The following is a 19,176-nucleotide window of genomic DNA, read 5'->3' as shown; positions in this document are numbered from 1 at the left end:
ATACACATGTGTTTATACATGTATATGTCCCTCTATAAATGCGTGTATGTAATTAGTATTAATCAAGAGTTAACATTTTAAAAACAGAAAGAAACCCTCTCCACGGGGTCATGGTAGAAGAAGGGACATAGCCAGAGTGGACCACAAGGCAAAAACAAAGGGATGAATAAAACTTTTTCTTCAAATGCCAAGGGATAGTAAATGACTTCTTTAAAGAGAATGCCAGCAGAGGAGTCATTGAGCTGTAGTGACCTTGGTAATGAGGACATTGGTTTTATGAGAACCAGATGAAGTGAAGACTCTAATTCTGAAGGGAAGAGAGAGAGAACAACATCACAGAGATCTCACTCGACTCTCGGGTAAATGAAGTGGCCCCAAAGGCTTGACCTGGCATCAGAGGCTCCGGTTTTGATTCATTACTTGATAATTCAAGGCAGCAAAACCCAAGCGGGCAGTCCTTAACGAGCTGAATGCCGATGAATTCAGTTGGCTCTCAAGTGCTAGAGTCACTGGTGTCGAGCTAATTTCATTAATGGATTTCATAAACAAATGACTTCAGAGCTAAAAAAACTATAAATACTTCAATCCTACCGATGTGCATCTGAGATCTTCAGAAAAACTCACCCCATCTATTTCCTAGAGGAGTCGGAGTGACAAAATCCAACACCAATATCTTCTTGCCATAACTGGCTGCCTCCTAGGGGAACAAATTTAATAAAATTAATATCCATAAACGAGCCCGGAAAGTATCTTGTAGTTAAAGGGCCATGCTGTTTTTCATTAAGCAATAATGACTGAAGCGTAACCAATTATTAATCCTGGCAAAATTTCACATGCCAAGGTCACAACCATAACTGGAATGAAAATGGAAAAAAATATACAGAAATACTTGGGGGCAGTCTTAAATGCACAAGGAAGCTTCACCCCAAGAAAATTATTATCGAAGTCAGACACCGTGGGCTCTCCATTCATAATTAAGCAATAATAGGGAAAGGTCAGGCCATTTCCAAGAAACTTAAGTGACCAAGAAGAATAGATATGTTCATTTCCAAGAGCCCTTGTCTCTACGCATTTTTATAAAGAGATCAGAAATTGAATTGACCATATTCAACTAATAAGCCGTTACCACATTTAATTAAGGTTGAATGAGAGAGATTTCTTATGAAACCATCAAGAACCATCTTTCCTGTAAAGACTGGTTCTCAGCTCCTGTCTATGGGGTCTCCAAGGCACAGGATCATGTGTTTCTCAATAGGTTTGAAAACAATTGAAAATAATCACTATGTTAGAGGAAGTCTGGTGGGAAGAAGAGAGGAAGGTGGTCTTAACATGAGGATGCCCTCAGGTTCAAATTCTGAATCTGACTCATCATGGCAGCATGACAGTGGGTAAATCTCTTACCTTCTCAACACTAGTTAGCTGTCTAAAACTCCCATGTTATAGGTAAAACAATCACCGGCTCCCCATTGGGGGAACAGCAGGTACTAAATAGATACTTTTTCATTCATTCATTCATTTTTTGTCTCTGTTTGCCCAGTGTCCAGCAGATACAATAAGTATTTATCAAATATTTACCTTCTGATCTAAACCTAAGCCTTGGTATTGGTAGGGGAATGGGCACCCAAAGCTTAACTTTAAAGCAAAAGAGTTGGGGTTTTTTTTTTTTGCCTTTCTTGGCTTCATTTTACTCCTCCCTCCCTGATCACCACTTCATTTGCCTCTGGCAGATGCTATAGCAGATGGTCCAAAATTGTGATCCTCCAGCCATCCTCAAAGGCACAGACTCATCTTCACATGGGCCCTTGGAGGGAGCCCCCACCTCTCCATGCCGGCCCCCCACCCCCGGCTCCCCTCCCAAACCCCCGTGAATGATCTCATTTTCTTTTCCCATCACCTCTGAGAGACTCACAGGATCACAGCTGTTGGATGTCAATTGCCCGCTCCAATGGAGCGATTCAGGAAAGGGGAAAAAAAATCTTCCTTACAAATAATTTAGCAGATGGCTTGTGGCCTTGAGAAGATGGATCTTTCCTCTCCCACCCAGGAGATGAGGAACACTCCCTCCATCACCTCTGCCTTTAGAAGCCCTGACTTTCTTTGAGGCCCAGCCCATGGAAGGCCACTAACAAATGCTTCTGAGAGGAGGCCTTGTCCCCAGGAGGGAGCCCTGCCCCTTCCTCCTTTACTATATAGACTCACACACACTCAGGGGGCCTCTCCTATCAAAGGATTATCTCATTTTGCCTTTGAAGTCCCAGACCTTAGATGCACCTGCAGAAAGGGTGGGGGGCAGCTAGGCAGCACAGTGGGTAAAGCACCGGCCCTGGTGTCAGGTGTACCTGGGTCCAAATCCGACCTCAGACACTTAATAATCACCTAGCTGTGTGGCCTTGGGCAAGCCACTTAATCCCATTTCCCTTGCAAAAAAAATTTTAAAAAAAAGGGTAGAGGGCAGCAGCCAGGCTCAACCGAAGTTCAAATCCCTGGGCAAGTCACTCTGGCTCTCAACCTCTGATTTGTCGCTCAGTTGTTCTCAGTTATTTTGACTCTACCTGACCCCACATGGGGTTTTCTTGGCATTTCCTTCTCTAACTCTTTTTACAGATGAGGAAACTGAGGCATTCAATGACTTGCCCAGGGTCCCACAGCTAGGAAGAGACTGAAGCTGAATTTGAACTCAAGCCATGAGTCTCCTGACTCCAAGTCCAGAGCTCCATGCTCTTTGGTACCACCTACTGGCCCTGAGCATATTCACCTGTAAAATGGGGGAAAGAATATCACATACTTTCCCAAGAATCAAATGAGATAATGATGCCAAAGTGTAATAAAAGCTATTAACAAATAGCAATATAATACTTACAGATAATGAAAAATAATTCAAAAATGCTTGTTGCGACCAACTGATCAAACAGAGAAGGGAAGAGTAGGGCTCGCAGTATCTCTAACAGGATTGCCCCGGAAGACGAACTGTGCTTTCTAGATTGACAGGTTAGAGATGAAGACTTCTCCTTTCTGGTCAACAATTTTTCGTATTTAATTGTCCACCAGTGGAAATCGACAGGGAGAGTCTACCTTGATTTTCTCATGAAATATGAAACAAAGAGATGAGAAGGTTTTCAAGGTGTCTTTTCTGGTGCTCTAATCCTGGAAGAGTTCGGGGTGCTGGGGTTTTTGTTTTTTACATTTCCTGGACCTGAGTTTCCTCCTCTGTATCAAACAATCTCTAAGACTACACCCCTCATCCCTTCACCAACAGATGATGCATTCAGCAGGTGCTAGCAGATGAGCAGAGTCACCCCAAATGCACATACCTTGGCAGCTGCCAGGCCTCCAGAACCCCCTCCGATGATGATCAAGTCATAGTCATAGGACTCGGGGGTCTCATCTGACCCATTCATTCTCAACAGCTTTTGAGATATGTCTTCCTTATTGGCCTGAAGGAAAACAAAAAGGGAAAACATTTCAGTCCAAAGCACCCTTGGCAGGGACTCCAAGAAAACTGCCTTTTGGAATAAAACAACACAAGTGACCAAAATGTCCATGCATTTTCTTCTTGGTTCCTGATACCAGAAAACAAATGTAAACTCTTCTGAATTTGGAGAAGACTGTCCTTCTCCATAGGAGTTTTACACATGCCACTGACCCTCAGTGGAAAGGTTATAATAATGCATAGTAGAAAGAGAGGTGAACTTGGTTTCAAAAGACCCGAGTTCAAATCCTACTTTCTATCCATCTGGCTGTGTGACTCTGAGTGAGTGATGACCCTCTCTGTACCCAATCAACTTCTAAGATTGTAACAGTTATCAGAAAGGGAAGTTGAGATGAATTTATAGAATGTAAAAGAAGCAGATTTGGGACTATAGAGTCATGTCAAAAGAACAGAACAGAAACACCATTCCACTGTGTGACTTATCCCCAAATATAACTTGTCACCAAACTCATTCCCAAAGACAAGAGAAGAAAATGTACCACCCTCCCTTCTTTGTAGAGGTGGGAGTCTATGGGTGCTGAACAAATAATACAAAGTCAAAATTGGTTGATGTGTTTAGTGTTCTATTCCATTAAAAAATAAATTCTCTTCCAGATTGGAGCCAACTCAAAGCTGCTGGAAAGTCTACTCAGGAGAGCCAAGCCAATTATTAAAATTTTCAGGGTGAACATTTATGCCCTTGAAATCGGCAAATGCTATAAATTCAAGGGTTGATTCATTGTTTTTGCTGCTTTGAGACTTATGAAATGTTAAAGGAGATTAAACTTAAAAGTGTGTCAAGTATAAACACCCCCCCACAAGAGCTGATTGTGAAACATTTTCTAGCTCATCACTGCTTACATAGGGGTGTCTCTCTAAGCAGGGCAGAAGAAAGGATATATGTAAAAACAAAGGAAACTGATAAATTTGGGATTTCTTAAATTGTCAATCAGCCTAGGTGGAAGGACTTTCCTTTTACCAGATCCCCAAGAGCTCAAAGACCAGACCAAACACTGGAAGAAAGACTGAAAGACTTGGTAGGGTAAGGAAAGACATGGGTTCAAATGAATGCCTGCGGCACCTCCTAGCCATGTAAGGTGGGCAAGTCCCTGAGAAATTCTCTGAGTCTAAGAGTCCAAATTGAGGCCACAGTAGAACCTACCACACTGGTTTGTTTCAAGGTTCAAGTTAGATTTAGCATAAGGGCATCATACAAACCTTCTTAAACCATAAAACGTCAGCTGTTATCATCCTCTAGTCAATGAGGCGCTAATGATTTAAAGACATTAGGTTATAGTCTGAAAGGCTGAGTCACAGACTTTATGCCTGAATCCTCTCTAGCCTTTACTACCCACTTGCTCCTCAATTAGTCAATTAACCTCCCTAGGACTCAGTGTCCTCATCTGTAAAAAAGAGTAGGGTTAGATTGAATGATCTCTAAGGTCTTTTCCTGCCTTAGATCTCTTACCATCCAATGGAAAATGTCAGTACCGTGATTAATGAAGTCATGGATGATGAAATATATCTCCTTCCACTCAGTAGAGAGTAGAGGACCACAGGAGTGGAATGAGGCCTACACAGTCAGATATGATCTAACTGCATTTCTTTGCTTCAATGAAAGGCACAAATGTAGGGAAATGGGGAATTTTCTGGAAAATGACACCGATGTAAAAAATAACATCAATAAATATTCACTAACCCATTTCTGTCATCCCCCCAAAAAAACCTAGGCTGGGTCTCTGAAAGTATCACAGTAGCAGATTTTCTTCCAGAATCCTTTTATATTAATAGGTTGTCAAAAGAATCCAGGTTTGCCCTGAGTGAGTTCAAGGTGGAAACTTTCTCCAGGCAAAGGTCAGCCAAGGATGGACTGAGGCAAGGAACCAGCAGGGCAGCCCCTCCAGAATAGAGGTAGGATGCCAAGCACTCTATCATACCAGTCAAAGATTTTCAGACTATTTTTAAGACTCTATGGTGAAGAGGAAAAACAAAGGCTGAAACATCGACCCAAAACATTCTCATTTCACCTTTCCTGTGGGTTAATACTCTAGATGGAGGCTGCTGCAATCTATCTGGACAGAGGCAATTTGCAAAGTAGATTTCTTTAGTTTCAAGTCCTTTGTATTAGATTTAGGATGAGCAAATCTATAATCCATGCATATTAAAGTTTCCGGTCCTAAAGAATTACCGCTTTAATTAAAATGGGAAAGCTAAGAAGAAATCACTCTGTAATTCTTATCCCCATTTGGCCCTGATTCACCCTAGCTGGTGATAACCAGCTTTGGGAATGTAATCTAATTTAAGAGGCTGTCCTTTATTACTCAGATTTGAGAGGAATGTGAGATGGTAATGGGTCGTGTAAAATTTTTCATCTGTGTTTTCTTTATTGTAAAGGAAAATATTGTATTATCATGAAAAATTAGATGATTTTACTATAAAAGGCAATGAGGAAAATGGAAAGGTCCAAGTTTGATTCATGGCTCTCTTTAACCTTTCTGGCCCTCAGTTTCCTCCTGGGTAAGAGGATGAGGTTGAATAAGATGAAACCCAAGATCCTTACCAGTACATGCCAATAGTCCCATGGAAAGAGAAGGGGGAGCAGAGGAGGAAAGGAGTTTTGAGGATCTGCCAAGGGAGGGCAGCCCCTCCACTTACCAGCTGAAACTGAACAGGTCTGCTATCAGGTGGAGGGGGTGGTGAGCAGGAGGTGGGATCGGCTGGAGGGGGTTGGGGGGTGGACAGGAGCAAGGGGGCAACCCAGGAAGGAGGGCAGGACCTGAGGCAGTGGTGCCGCCTCTGTCTCCTTCTGGAGGGCATCGGTGGGGGCTGCTCAAGGGGCAACGTGAAAGCACCAGGAACCCAGCAGTACTCATACCAGACGCAGGGAAACCTGGCAGGCGTAAAGTTAGAGGTGGGTAAGGGCAGCCAATATCCAAAGGGCATTATGACTGATGCTCCGCCTTCAACTCAAGACAACTGTGGAAGGAAAAGAGAATTCAATATCGAAAGCTGGCAACATGGGGGGGTTCCAGGGATCCCACCTCAGACAGACAATATCTGTGACCCAGGGTAAATCACAACTTCCTTGGGTCTCTTTTTCTGTGTCTGTAAAATAGAAGGTACCACTATTCTGCCCTCTAATCCCTTTTCAGCTCGGGGTCAATGACCCTATGATCTTCCCTGGGCCTCAGTTTACTCATCTGTGCAATAAGAGATTTGAACTAGCTCTAGTCAAAGATCCTCTCATCCTCTACTACTCACTGGAATGGCCAGTAGCAAGCCAAGTCAACATGCCTGATTTTTTTTCTTAATCGTTCCAATGAGGATAAAGGGGAAACTAGTTTTTGGATACATAATTCAGAAAAACCAAAAAACATCCTGTGTCTGGCAAGCAGACACACCAACAAAGACATGCTCGAGATGCTGTCCTTCCTTCTTCCTCCTTCCCACTCCCAGAAAAGATTTTAAGTATGATCATATAGTCATTTCCTTTATGCACAGAAGCCCAGTCATTCTGACAAAGCAATTGGGGAAGACTTATCAGGGGAAAGAAAAACTAAAACCACCATCCCACAGGAAGAAACCTCCCCTAAGGATGGCTATAAAACAATCCTGAGAAATGCCTTGTCATGCTGACTACTACCAACTGGGAAGCCCCAGAAAGACAGGATTGGATGTGGATTCTCAAGGCCAAATAGCAGCAAGAACAAGAACAAGGAATGGAGACCCACCTCACTTCAAACCTTCTTCCCTTGGGGAGATGGCAGGAGCAGAACAAAAAGGGAGGTGGACAACTATAGGATCTGAGCAGCTGGAAAGACAGATCAGAAGCTCCCCAGATCAATGACCATAACTTGTCTGGTCTTTGGAAAGCCTGGCCCCCAATAGGTGGTTAATATATGCTTGTTAGACTGTGACCTACCTAGAGGCCAGAGACCTTCTCTTGCCTTTCTTAAGCCTCCATACAGTAGGCACTCAATAATGTTTTCTGAAGGGATGAAGACACTATGAATCTAACCAAACCCAGGGCTCCAACTTTACTGAGTGGTAAACGCTAACAAGATCAGGACCAGAAAGTCGGATGGTTCCGGTGTTTATATAGACAGGATAGGAGATGCCGAAAAAGGCACTTTTGTGTGATAGGCCGGTCCATCTGTAGTCCAGGGAAATCTACAGACCCTTCTAAGAATCACCTTTTTAACCACTTAACAAAATACACATGCAAAATAAAATTATACATAAGATTACAAAGGAAGTCAATTCTATTGAAATAATTTTTTTTAAATATTCAAAGATTCCAGGCCATGAACCTCTCTCCTCCTGCCCAACCCTCTCATTTTGCCAGTGAGAAAAAGCAGGGTCAGGAGGAAGAGGGAGTACTTTATCTAAAGCAGTGAAAGCAGATTAAAATTTAACTGAGAATAGTTAACTAAATAAAAATACAACAGAACACAGATAATGTTACCAAGTGCCTAAATCAATATGGAAGAGATTCTGATGTGCGTCATAACGGCCCCCAGGTGATTCTGACATCACTAGTGACTAAGGAGGAGAGTGGCAATCTACTTTGGTGAAAGATGCACCTAGACCAGAATGAACACCAGGAGGCCATTCTGACTGGCATGAAAGAAATTCTTGCTCAAATGATTGATTAGTACGATTCATCCTCATCCAAAAGAGCTGATATATCACCTTCCTCCAAGAGAGGGATTCCTGGGGGCTTGACAAATCAAAACTCTATTCTGTGCATGTACATTGAGGCCTGTCAGACCAATGTAAATCACCGCCCCCACCCACAAACAACTCATCGGTTAACCACTCCATCATATTCTATTTCTAAGTCATATTCTCTTCTACCAACTGAAATCATGCCTTCCATCACCCAAATCTGACTAAAAAAAAATATTGTCTCTTGGGTGGGCTTGGTGGAACAGAAAAGAAAGATCACTGTGGAAAGACACAGTTGCTTCAACAAAGTTTGCCACTACTTTTGCTATTTGGGACTTTTATTTTAGCTTAAGAGTCATGCCCATATTGTCTCTTTGACTCCTGCTCCAGGATTGAAGTAGCTAAATAGTTCAGTGCTGAAGTTCAATCAAAATTGAACATGAAAAAGTGGTTATGGTTTTTCCCCCCCAGTAGACACTGCATTATCTGACCAAAATATGATTATCCTCTCCTCTGCCTTCAATTTGTATAATTTTCCTTTTTTTTAAACTTAATAAACATGAACATTTCCTCTCTAAAGACCGATTAAGAGACTATGGAGTCTGAATTTTTGATAAATTTCTCACTGAAGGTGGAGAGGGGCTCCCATACTTCTCTGCTGTGGTCTGTGGTCCCTTCTGAACTCCTCCCCTTCTTTTGTGGATTTTTGCTAAGGATTCATGGTCACTCTTTTCAAGAATCACTTTCACTCCCCCCGCCTTCAATTCCTGCTCCCCCATTCTTTCCCCACCACCACCACCACCAAAAAACAGATGTCTTCCTTTAAATGTGCCTAGGTTCTCCCTTTAACCTCCCTGCCCCAAACAACCACTTCCCCTTCCCAGATAGGTTCTCTCTTCTGGTCCCAGGCAAAGCCCAATATGCAAACAAGACTTGCATTTCCTCTTCATTAACTTAATCCAATCAGGTTTCCAGGTCTGCCCTAACCGTAAAAAAAAAAAAAAAAATTGCAATCTCTTCTCCAAAATCTCTGCTTCCAAAAAAAAAAAATCATGCCACCACTCCCTCCTTGGCCAACTTCTATCCAATTCAGCCAATATTGAACACTAAGGTACCGCTACTATTTATTTCTCTTTAACTTTAGGCAAGTGATTTTTAATCTTATAAATGTAAGGACATTGAATTTTATGACCTCTATGGTCTCTTCCAACTCAAAGTCAAAGAAATGACTCCTTTGGGGGTTTCACTGTTTCTATGCGATGCAGTGAAGTCTGGAAGACTCCTCCTTCCTGAGTTCAGATCCAGCCTCAGACACTTACTAGCCATGTGACTCTGAACAAGTCTCTTCATCCTGCTTGCCTTAGCTTCTTCAGCTGTCAAATGAGCTGGAGAAGGAAATGGCAAACCACACCAGTATCTCTGCCAAGAAAACCCCAAAAGGAGTCACGAAGAGCCCGACAGGACCTAAACAACTTAGCGACAACGGCCTAGAGGGCCTCTGAGACCTCTTCTAGCCCAAGAGCCACGAGCCAACGGCCATTCAATGAAATGCTCCAATATCACCCAAGATGAGTCAGCCGACAGACATTTATGAAGTCCTTTCTCTATTACAAGCACTGGGCCGAGGAAGTGTTCCCCTATCTTCAAGGGGAAGGGACGGCAATGGGGTGAAGTGCATCCATTTGGATGAAAAAAGACAAAGATGAAAATAACTATGATTTTTGTGGCTGTTGATCATTTTTAGTCATGTCTGGCATTTCATGACCTCATTTGAGGTTTTCTTGGCAGAGACATTGAAGTGTTTGGTCACTTCCTTCTTCAGATCATTTGACAGATGAGGAAACTGAGGCAGGCAGGATGGAGTGACTTGCCCAGGGTCACACAGCTCCTCATTGTCTGAGTCTTCCTCATTGCAAGTCTGGAATTCTGTGTACTATGGTACCATCTAGTGGCCTCCTAGCTGGGTACACCCAAGACGCATCACTTTCAAAGGAAGCCCATCTCCAAGAAGAGGGGAGATGTGGAACCAGGACAGAAACGTGACCATTTCAACTACATATTAAAGATTAAAGAAGCTGTAAAAATTAAAGAAGAGCAAAGCAAACGCTCTGTACCCAAAAAGAACCTAATCTAAGTCACAGGATCAAAGATTTAGAGGCGGCAAGGGACCCTCCAAGTCATCTAAGCCCACCCCACTAGTTTTATAGAAAAGAAGTAGAGGCAAAGTGAAAGGAAGCAGACTTAGCCATGGTCACGAGCAGAGCAGAGAGCAATGCCAGAACTTTAACTGAGATTAACTCTAAACCCAGCTGTTATTATCACTGCATGTGAATAATAATAATTGGTTATTCACATACAAGATAATCATGTTGAAAGGAAAAAAGTTCCCATCCTTGACTACTGAATCAGTCACTAACTGATAATTCCCTCCCAGGAAATAGCTATCTAGTTCACAGGGTGGAGATTCTCAGACAGGCAGGCACTCACTCTGACATCACACAGGGGAACTGCTCCTCAGTATGGCCCAATCATTCAATCACTTCCATCTAAAACCAGATAGTCATCTTTACTAAGCAGTCACTGGGCTGGCAGAACTATTTGGAAATAGGAAATCTGCAGGAAAGAGATAGCTCTTTGCTCCTTATTACATTATTCCCGAAGATATCATGCCTAAACCCTCATTTCCTCCAAGTTGGAAAAGGAGGAAAGAAGCTCCAGGGACTCAGGAGCAAATGACAGGGTGGTTCATCAGATGTGGGATAAAACAGTTGCCAACTATTTACATAAATTCTAAATAGCACAGTGGCAAAGCCTGAGTATCAGGAAGCCTCGGAAAACAAAGGCGTGGATGGTGAAGGTAGCCAGGTTGTTTACTAAATAAATGGGAAGCGGAAGAAGAGAAGTCACACAAATGTCACACAAACAACTGACATAGCTGGGGTGTCCACAGGCCGCTGGAACAATGGCTGGGAGCCATGACTGCCTTACCAGCTACCCTCAAAGTCATCCCCTTTCTGCATGTTTTATAAACTGGGTCATTTCCACACAGGTGAGTATTCCCCAACTTCCAGGATGAGTCACCTCAAAGGGTGTCTGAAATCTCTAGAAAGAATGACGCCTGACCCAAAGGAGATCAGAGTGACACATGGATCAAGTCATCCAGATTTATATTTGGCCTTGCCCAAGGTTACATAGCCAGGAAGTATCTAAGGTGGATTTGAACTCAGGTCTTCCCGACTCCAGGCCTGATGCTCTATCCATTTTGGCTACCCAATCATAATGAAATATAGTTATATAATTTATTTATTTTTTTACTAAGTTCACTAACTCCGGGTTAAAAATGAAGGTTTTTAGGTATGTATTTGTTGCCTTCCCATTAAGATAAAAGCTCTTTATGTGTCGGGATTATTTTCATCTTTGTATGTATATTTCCAGTATCTTGAACATAATAGGACCTTAATCAATGCTTGGTGATTGATGAGACTATCTAGCCCAAAGCTAGCTAGCAGCAAAAGACAGCTTTGGAATCATAAATACTGCAGGATGGATCATCAGATAATCTCTTAACTCAATTGTCACTCTTTTCCTATTTTTCTTTCCTTGTCATTGTCCAGCCTTTATTTTTGAAAAGAATGAAAGATGTCGCAAGGGTATTGTCTTGATATGTATGCATTGGATTTTATCCAGGTAGAACTGCATAAAGTTAGCAGCCTCACTCTCTCCTCCAGGACTGACTCTCTGGAGAGGGAAATGAAAACATGATCTAGTTGTAAAACTAATAAATAATTGCAGTGTTTCCAACCCAAAGACCCCCCATCTGTAAAAAGAAATAGTTGAAAGCCATTCCCCAATTGACAAATGGTCAAAGGATATGCAGAGGCCAATTTACAGATGAGGAGATCAAAGCAATCCATAGCCATATGATAAATTGCTCTAAATCATTACTTATTAGAGAAATGCAAATTAAAGCATCTCTGAGATACCACCTCACACCTCTCAGACTGGCAATATGATCAGAAAGGATAAGGATCAATGTTAGAAGGGATGGGGGAAATCTGGAACACTAATACATTGTTGGTGGAGCTGTGAACTCATCCAACCTTTCTAGAGAGCAATTTGGAGCTATGCCCAAAGGGCAACAAAAATGTACATGCCCTTTGATCCAGCAATACCACTACTGGGTCTATACCCTGAAGAGATGATGAAAAAGGGTAAAAACATCACTTGTACAAAAATATTCATAGCAGCCCTGTTTGTGGTGGCAAAGAATTGGAAATCAAGTAAATGTCCTTCCATTGGGCAATGGCTTAGCAAATTGTGGTACATGTATGTCATGGAACACTATTGTTCTATTAGAAACCAGAAGGGAGGGGACTTAGGGAAGCCTGGAGGGATTTGCATGAACTGATGCTGAGTGAGATGAGCAGAACCAGAAGAACATTGTCCACGCTAATAGCAACATGGGGGCAATGATCAACCTTGATGGACTTGCTCATTGCAACAATCAGGGACAATCTAGGGCTGTCTGCAAAGGAGAGTGCCATCAGTATCCAGAGAAAGAACTGTGGAGTTTGAACAAAGACCAAGGACTATTCCCTTTAATTTAGAAAAAAAAAAACTGCTATCTTATTGTCTGACCTTGCTATCTCTTATACTTTATGTTTCTTCCTTAAGGATATGATTTCTCGGGGGTGGCTGTGTGGCACAGTGGATAAAGCACCAGCCCTGGAGTCAGGAGTACCTGGGTTCAAATCCAGTCTCAGACACTTAATAATTACCTAGCTGTGTGGCCCTGGGCAAGCCACTTAACCCCATTTGCCTTGCAAAAACCTTTAAAAAAAAAAAAAGGATATGATTTCTCTCTCATCACATTCAGTTTGGATCAGTGTATACCATGGAAACAGTGTAAAGACTGGCAAACTGCCCTTTGTGGGGAGTGGGGGGAAGGAAGCAAGATTAGGGGAAAAATTATAAAATTCAAAATAAATAAAATCTTTAAAAGAAAAAAAAAGAAATAATTGATAGAGGACAGGCTGAAGACAGGAATTCAGATCCCATCTTAAACTTCTAATAGCTATGTAGTTGATCTCAGGCACATTGCTCTGGGGCCTTTAGAGGGTATTATACAAATGGGGGCTATTTCTATAACTATTTACAGGTCAATGCTCCCTATTTCTATAACCTAAGCATAAAGGGGATAAACAAACAAAGGAAACACCTGTGCATAGAAGATCTCAAATGGGACCCCAGAAAAGACCTCTTTTGGGTTGTTGCTTTTTTTTCCCAAGGCAATGGGGTTAAGAGACTTGCCTAAGGTCACATAGCTAGATAAATATTATGTGTCTTGGGGCACATTTGAATTCAGATCCTACTGATTCCAGGGTTGGTGCTCTAGCCACTGTGCCACCTAACTGCCCTGACCCCAGAAGAGAACTTAAAAGAAATCTCTCAAGGCAGGGTTTCCTAATCTGGGCTCAGCACTTTTTTTCAAAAATATTTTATTAAGTGTAATTTAATATAATTGTCTTTCTTTATAATACTAGTTATTTTTAATGTATTAAAAATGTTTCTGGGGCGGCTAGGTGGCACAATGGATAGAGCACCGGCCCTGGAGTCAGGAGGATCTGAGTTCAAATTTGGCCTCAGTCACTTAATAATTACCTAGCTGTGTGGCCTTGGGCAAACCATTGAACCCCACTGCCTTGCAAAAACCTAAAAAAATCTTTCTGAAAAGATTTCTTTGGCTTCAACAGAACGACTGTTCAAGGGCTCCAGGACACAAATAAAGTTTAAAAGCTTCTCTTCTAAACCTAAAAAAATTTGTATAAATTGCTGCTGAGCGAATTGAGCAGAACCAGAAGAACAGTCTACACACTAACAGCCACATGGGGTGATGATCAACATGATGGACTTGTTCGTTTCATCAGTGCAACAATCAGGGACAATTTTAAAAGACGTGAGATGGAAAAGACCATCCATATCCAGAGAAGGAACGGTGGAGTTTAAATGAAGACTGAAGCTTATTCTCTTCAATTTCTTAAGTATGTCATTTTTTCTCTCTATTGTTCTTTCTTCCATTTGAATCTGATTCTTTCATAACATGTTCAATCTCAATCTATGTTTAGCATGGTCATAAATATAGAATTTACATCCAATTTCTTTCAGTCAGGGTGAGGGAAGGGAGAGAGGGAAAAAATTGTAAAACTAAACCTTGCAAAAAACACTGATTGTGGGCAACCCATCAATGAAGCAGACACACCTGCACAGTTGGAAATGGAGGATGAAGATACAATGGATGTATTCCAGTAGCAGACAGGTGTTTACTAAAAAGAGAAGCTGCAACTGTACTCCAGAACTATGCTCCCAAGGAAAACAATACATTCACAATTAGAAAACCAAGATTTGGTTCATCCACATCCTGACTACTGCAGGAGTTTTCTCTTTGATTCCCTTCCCCCATTCCTTTATTGTACATAACGTAACTGGTGTATGTGCACAGGCATAATGCATATTTTTTTTTAAACTAAATGGCCAATGGTATGTTTTGTTCAACATCAAATGGAGATGGGGAGGGAAAAACAAACTGGTTCTGTGAAAACATCCCTTTTCTCCATTAGTGGCATGCTCATTCAACTTTTATCTTTATATTCCAGTGAAGTTATTTTGCTCTCACTGTTTAACAACAAAAAAAAAAACCCACAAAAAAAAAATCCCTGAATACCTTGTTTGATTGGATAATTTCAATGTTTTTCTTTTATCATTGCAAAACCAAGGTCGATTTTATAACTTTTTTTGTACGTAGCTGTTACATGTAGGAGAATCTCTGTCTCTCAGTAGGGATAAATTACTATAAAGAAATTGATCCTAGATAGTTTCCCCTTCCAAGTCAAACATCTTGCTGTTTAAATAAACTTCTTGTTTAAAATAAAAAAACAAACAAAAAAACAATGATTGTAAAAAATAAATAAAATAAAATCTTCTGTTCTAAACTCAACAATAGAAGGTGAGAAACTGAGCCCCAGACCAATGTGCCTGAGACCAATCACATGGCTATTGAAAGTGTAAGATGGGATCTGAACTCCTCTCTTGGTCCTGTGCTCTCTCTACTACTTCCTTTTACAGGTGGGGGTCTTTGGGTTGAAAACACTGCAGATGCTATCAGACTTGACTGATAACTTGCTAATATTGCCAAACTGATTTTTCCTCTCCCTCTTTCTTTTTAATTCATGATTATAAGGGATGGACAGCTCAGTGGTGGGGCTAGGGTTCAAGTTCAGATACTTATTAGCTGTGTGACCTCAAGCAAGCTACTTCACCCTAGTTACTTCAGCGTCCTCAACTATAAAAAGAGATGGACAAAGAAATGGAGAACCACTTCAGTATCTTTGCCAAGAAAACCCCAAATGGAGTCATCAAGAGTTGGATACAAGGGGCGGCTAGGTGACACAGTGTATAGAGCACCGGCCCTGGAGTCAGGAGGACCTGAGTTCAAATTTGACCTCAGACATTTAATCATTACCTAGCTGTGTGGCCTTGGGTAAGTCACTTAACCCCATTGCCTTGCAAAAACCTAAAAAAAAGAGTTGGATACAACTGAAATGATCAAACAACAAATATAGAATATATAGAAATATAGAATGAATTACTAAGAGAATAGTGAAAAGAAAGATACAGAGGGTGCAATTTTTAGACTTTTCAGATACCCTTTATTTGGAAATAAAATATTAATATGAAATATCATTATATGTTAATAAGAAATATTTTTAATAGCCACTATTCCTCAGTTACAAGAAATTTTTAAGAATATTCCAAAAAACCAAACTGTATCAAGTGTCCCTAAGACAAAGAAAAAAATACTATGGGAAAATTCTTATTTCAAAATGAAATTATAAAATCTATTTATAATTATATTTAAAATGTCTATGCAAAAATAGAATTATAATAATCTTTTTTTTTTTAGATTTTTGCAAGACAAACGGGGTTAAGTGGCTTGCCCAAGGCCACACAGCTAGGTAATGATTAAGTGTCTGAGGCCAGATTTGAAGGCAGGTCCTCCTGACTCCAGGGCCGGTGCTCTATCCACTGTACCACCTAGCCACCCCCCTAATATAAATACTTTCAATGGTATCCATAGGGCAGCTAGGTGGCTCAGTGGATAAAGCCCCAGCCCTGAATTCAAGTGAGGCTTCAGACATTTAGACTTATTAGTTATGTGACCTTGGGCAAGTCATTTGATGCTGGCACAGTCACATAGAAAAAAAAAAGAAAGTGGTATTAGTATTTATTATTTCAGGCATAAAACACTTAAAAGTAATCAAGTAATGACTAAGTACCTGACAGCAAAATTCCTAAATTGAGATACTTCAGAAAGAAAAAAAACAAACCAGCACTTAAATCTCCACTTAAGGTTTTTTCAAGATTCTTGCTCTCCCTTTATGATCCACGCCCCTGGAGGTATTTCCCCAAGAAGACAAGGGATTCATCACCACGTGCTAGACAGCTACAAGTACAAACAAGCTGGAGCCTACCCATGGCCCCCATCCAAGGTGGCAGCCCAGAATGATTTGCTCTGTGATCTTATTTAAGACCAGACCAATAGTATGATAAAACATTGTGGCAGAGCAATTCTGAATCAGCCCAGGAAAGGTATCTGCACCCGAGCCAGGAAAACACCCATCGGACAACATGAATCTCAAGGTGCTGCAAGTAGAGTGGAAATAACAAAGCACCTGGGTCGCGGTTTTCTCATTTCTTAAAAAAAAAATTAGATTGAACCAGAAGCTTCCATTTATGCAAACTATTTTATGGTTTGCTGAGCCCTTTATTTATATTATTTGCTTTGACAGACAGCCAGAGAGATCCCCCCTTCCAGAACTCAGTCTGCTATTCTAAAAAAGAAAGTTTAAGAGTCAATCAGATTTTTAGTCTTTACACTCTTAAAAAAAAAATCCAGGGAGGCTGGGTGGTACAGTGGATAGAGCACCGGCCCTGGAGTCAGGTGGACCTGAGTTCAAATCCGACCTCAGACACTTAATAATTATACCCAGCTGTGTAGCCTTAGGCAAGCCACTTAACCCCATTGCCTTGCCAAAAAAAAAAAAAACCAAGGACTCCCCAAAAGCTTTTGTTTAATGTGGATTATCTATGGAGATTTACCATATTTGAAATTAAAAGGCCTTAGTATTATGGTGAAAATAGTTTTGATCTTGAAGACCTTTTGAACCAATGAACCAGGTAATCTTTAAAATCCCTTTCAGTTCTACCAGTTTTTGAATCTATGAGATATCTGACCAGAAAAAAAAAATGCAATATTTATCAAATATTTTAATAGAACAGCATGATGTCATGGAAGAGAAAAGTGGATTTGGTGTCAGAAGACCTGGATGCAAAATGTCCCACTGCTAATGACTCCCTGCATAGGTCTTGGATGAATCAATGATCTTGCTTGCTCATCTGTAAATTGGGGGGGGGGGGCTATTTTTTTTAATAGTATGATCCCAAGATTCAGAGGGGACTGTATAGAAACCTCTCTGTAACCTTCACACAGGTCATCATCCTCATTCTTATTACTGTAGATATTTGAATGACTCAAACCTTGTAGTCATGACTAAACACCAATGAAGCCCAAGCATAGTATAAACCCGTGGTGGTTTTGGCAAGTAATCTAGTCCATGAGAGATGGCTGTCTGAGAGGCATGGCATCAATCATCCAACTACTGACTGGCAAGGGAGACATTCGAACCCATGACTTCCTGCCTCCAAATTCAGGATTCTTAATCTATTCTGGCAGACAACCAACAAAGGACTGTGTTAGGAGTGGCAGACTCAAAAGAATGTGTAATTTGTTTTAAATTGAAATACCATATCAGTTTCAAAAAAATAAGGACAGCCAAATACTCATTTTATTGCCTGACCATGTTCTCTGTGATCTATTCCAGTAATGTTGATAGAGAACTCTTTACTCCCTTCTGCATTTTTTCTAAAAACAAAAACACCTTGTGATTATATTCCCATAAAAGTATGAACTCCAATTCCAAATGGATTGTAAACTCCTAGGGGGGGAGCTGCAGAGTACAAGAGAGTTCCAGTCACATGGTGGTTTCCCACAGAAGCAATGTCATAAATGCTATTTGGTTCCCAGGCTAGCCCAAGGAAACCTTTTTTTAAGGCCAGATGGAGCTATACAACAATAGTATATCTTTGGGGGAAACCTGTTCTCACACCCACAGTGGCCCCAGCAGCCAGAGAGTCTTATTTACCCCACCTAATAATAGCCTACCTACCTCCCTGTAAGGAGATAACAAGAAAATCACTTTGAAATTGTAAACCACTCTCTAAATGGAAGCTATTGTTTCTGTATCAGTAGTGACTCTTGTACATATATTACAAGTTAGCTCCCATTCACCTAAGGTATGTAGGAGCTATTTAATTCTAAAAAGAAATCTCAAAAGAAAAATTCAACTTTTGCGGGCTAAAACTGCTCTTAAATGTTTAAGTTACAGAGATAGAATTCATTGATCTTTGCCAAAAGACATAGAAATTCTCCATTTAATTTTTTGACTCCCTATGGCAAGAAGATGATGCCGTACTCCAAGGATGAAAAAACGAAGTTCTACCCTCAATGCAAAAGCATGTATGAAGTATCTCTCTATGAGGATCATCATGCTAAGTGCTGGGATGACAAAGGAGAAAAATGAAATAATTCCTGACCTCAAGGCGGTTACACGCCATAAGAGGAGACGGGTACAAATGTGCAGATACCACTGGGGGGGTGGCAATTACAAACATCAACCGAGAAAGAAAACAAAATCATCTGTTCTCTTCATTCTGGCACTAGATTTCAAAAGGTCAGGTGAATTATAAAACAAGCTTCATGATTCATAAATAATTTGGAGCTGAGAGGCCATGGAATCCAATGCTCTGTTTCCTCCCCCTATTCCCCTACAGGTGATATGCCAGCTTTGCTTACTCTTTTTAAATGTTGAGATAAAACTGATGACTATAACTCCATTAAGGATTTGGAGGGGAAAGGGGAAATG

General features: G+C 41.0%; 1 protein-coding gene across 4 annotated transcripts in view; it reads right to left on the bottom strand.

The window, feature by feature from the left end:
• TXNRD1 (thioredoxin reductase 1) overlaps positions 1-19,176 on the bottom strand; it is a 63,783-nt gene that overhangs the window by 32,001 nt on the left and 12,606 nt on the right. For all 4 annotated transcript variants that reach the window (XM_074226745.1, XM_074226747.1, XM_074226746.1 and 1 more), the window contains exons 2-3: positions 3,312-3,434; positions 625-697 (exon numbers count right to left, since the gene is read on the bottom strand). In XM_074226745.1, the coding sequence (XP_074082846.1) occupies positions 625-697; positions 3,312-3,398 (160 nt within the window). In that variant the 5' untranslated portion in view covers positions 3,399-3,434. The remainder of the gene's footprint in view (positions 1-624; positions 698-3,311; positions 3,435-19,176) is intronic.

Source organism: Macrotis lagotis, chromosome 2, assembly GCF_037893015.1.
Source record: "Macrotis lagotis isolate mMagLag1 chromosome 2, bilby.v1.9.chrom.fasta, whole genome shotgun sequence".
Taxonomy (NCBI): domain Eukaryota; kingdom Metazoa; phylum Chordata; class Mammalia; order Peramelemorphia; family Peramelidae; genus Macrotis; species Macrotis lagotis.
The sequence above is the reverse complement of the archived record's forward strand: the minus strand, read 5'-3'. Positions and strand labels throughout refer to the sequence as shown.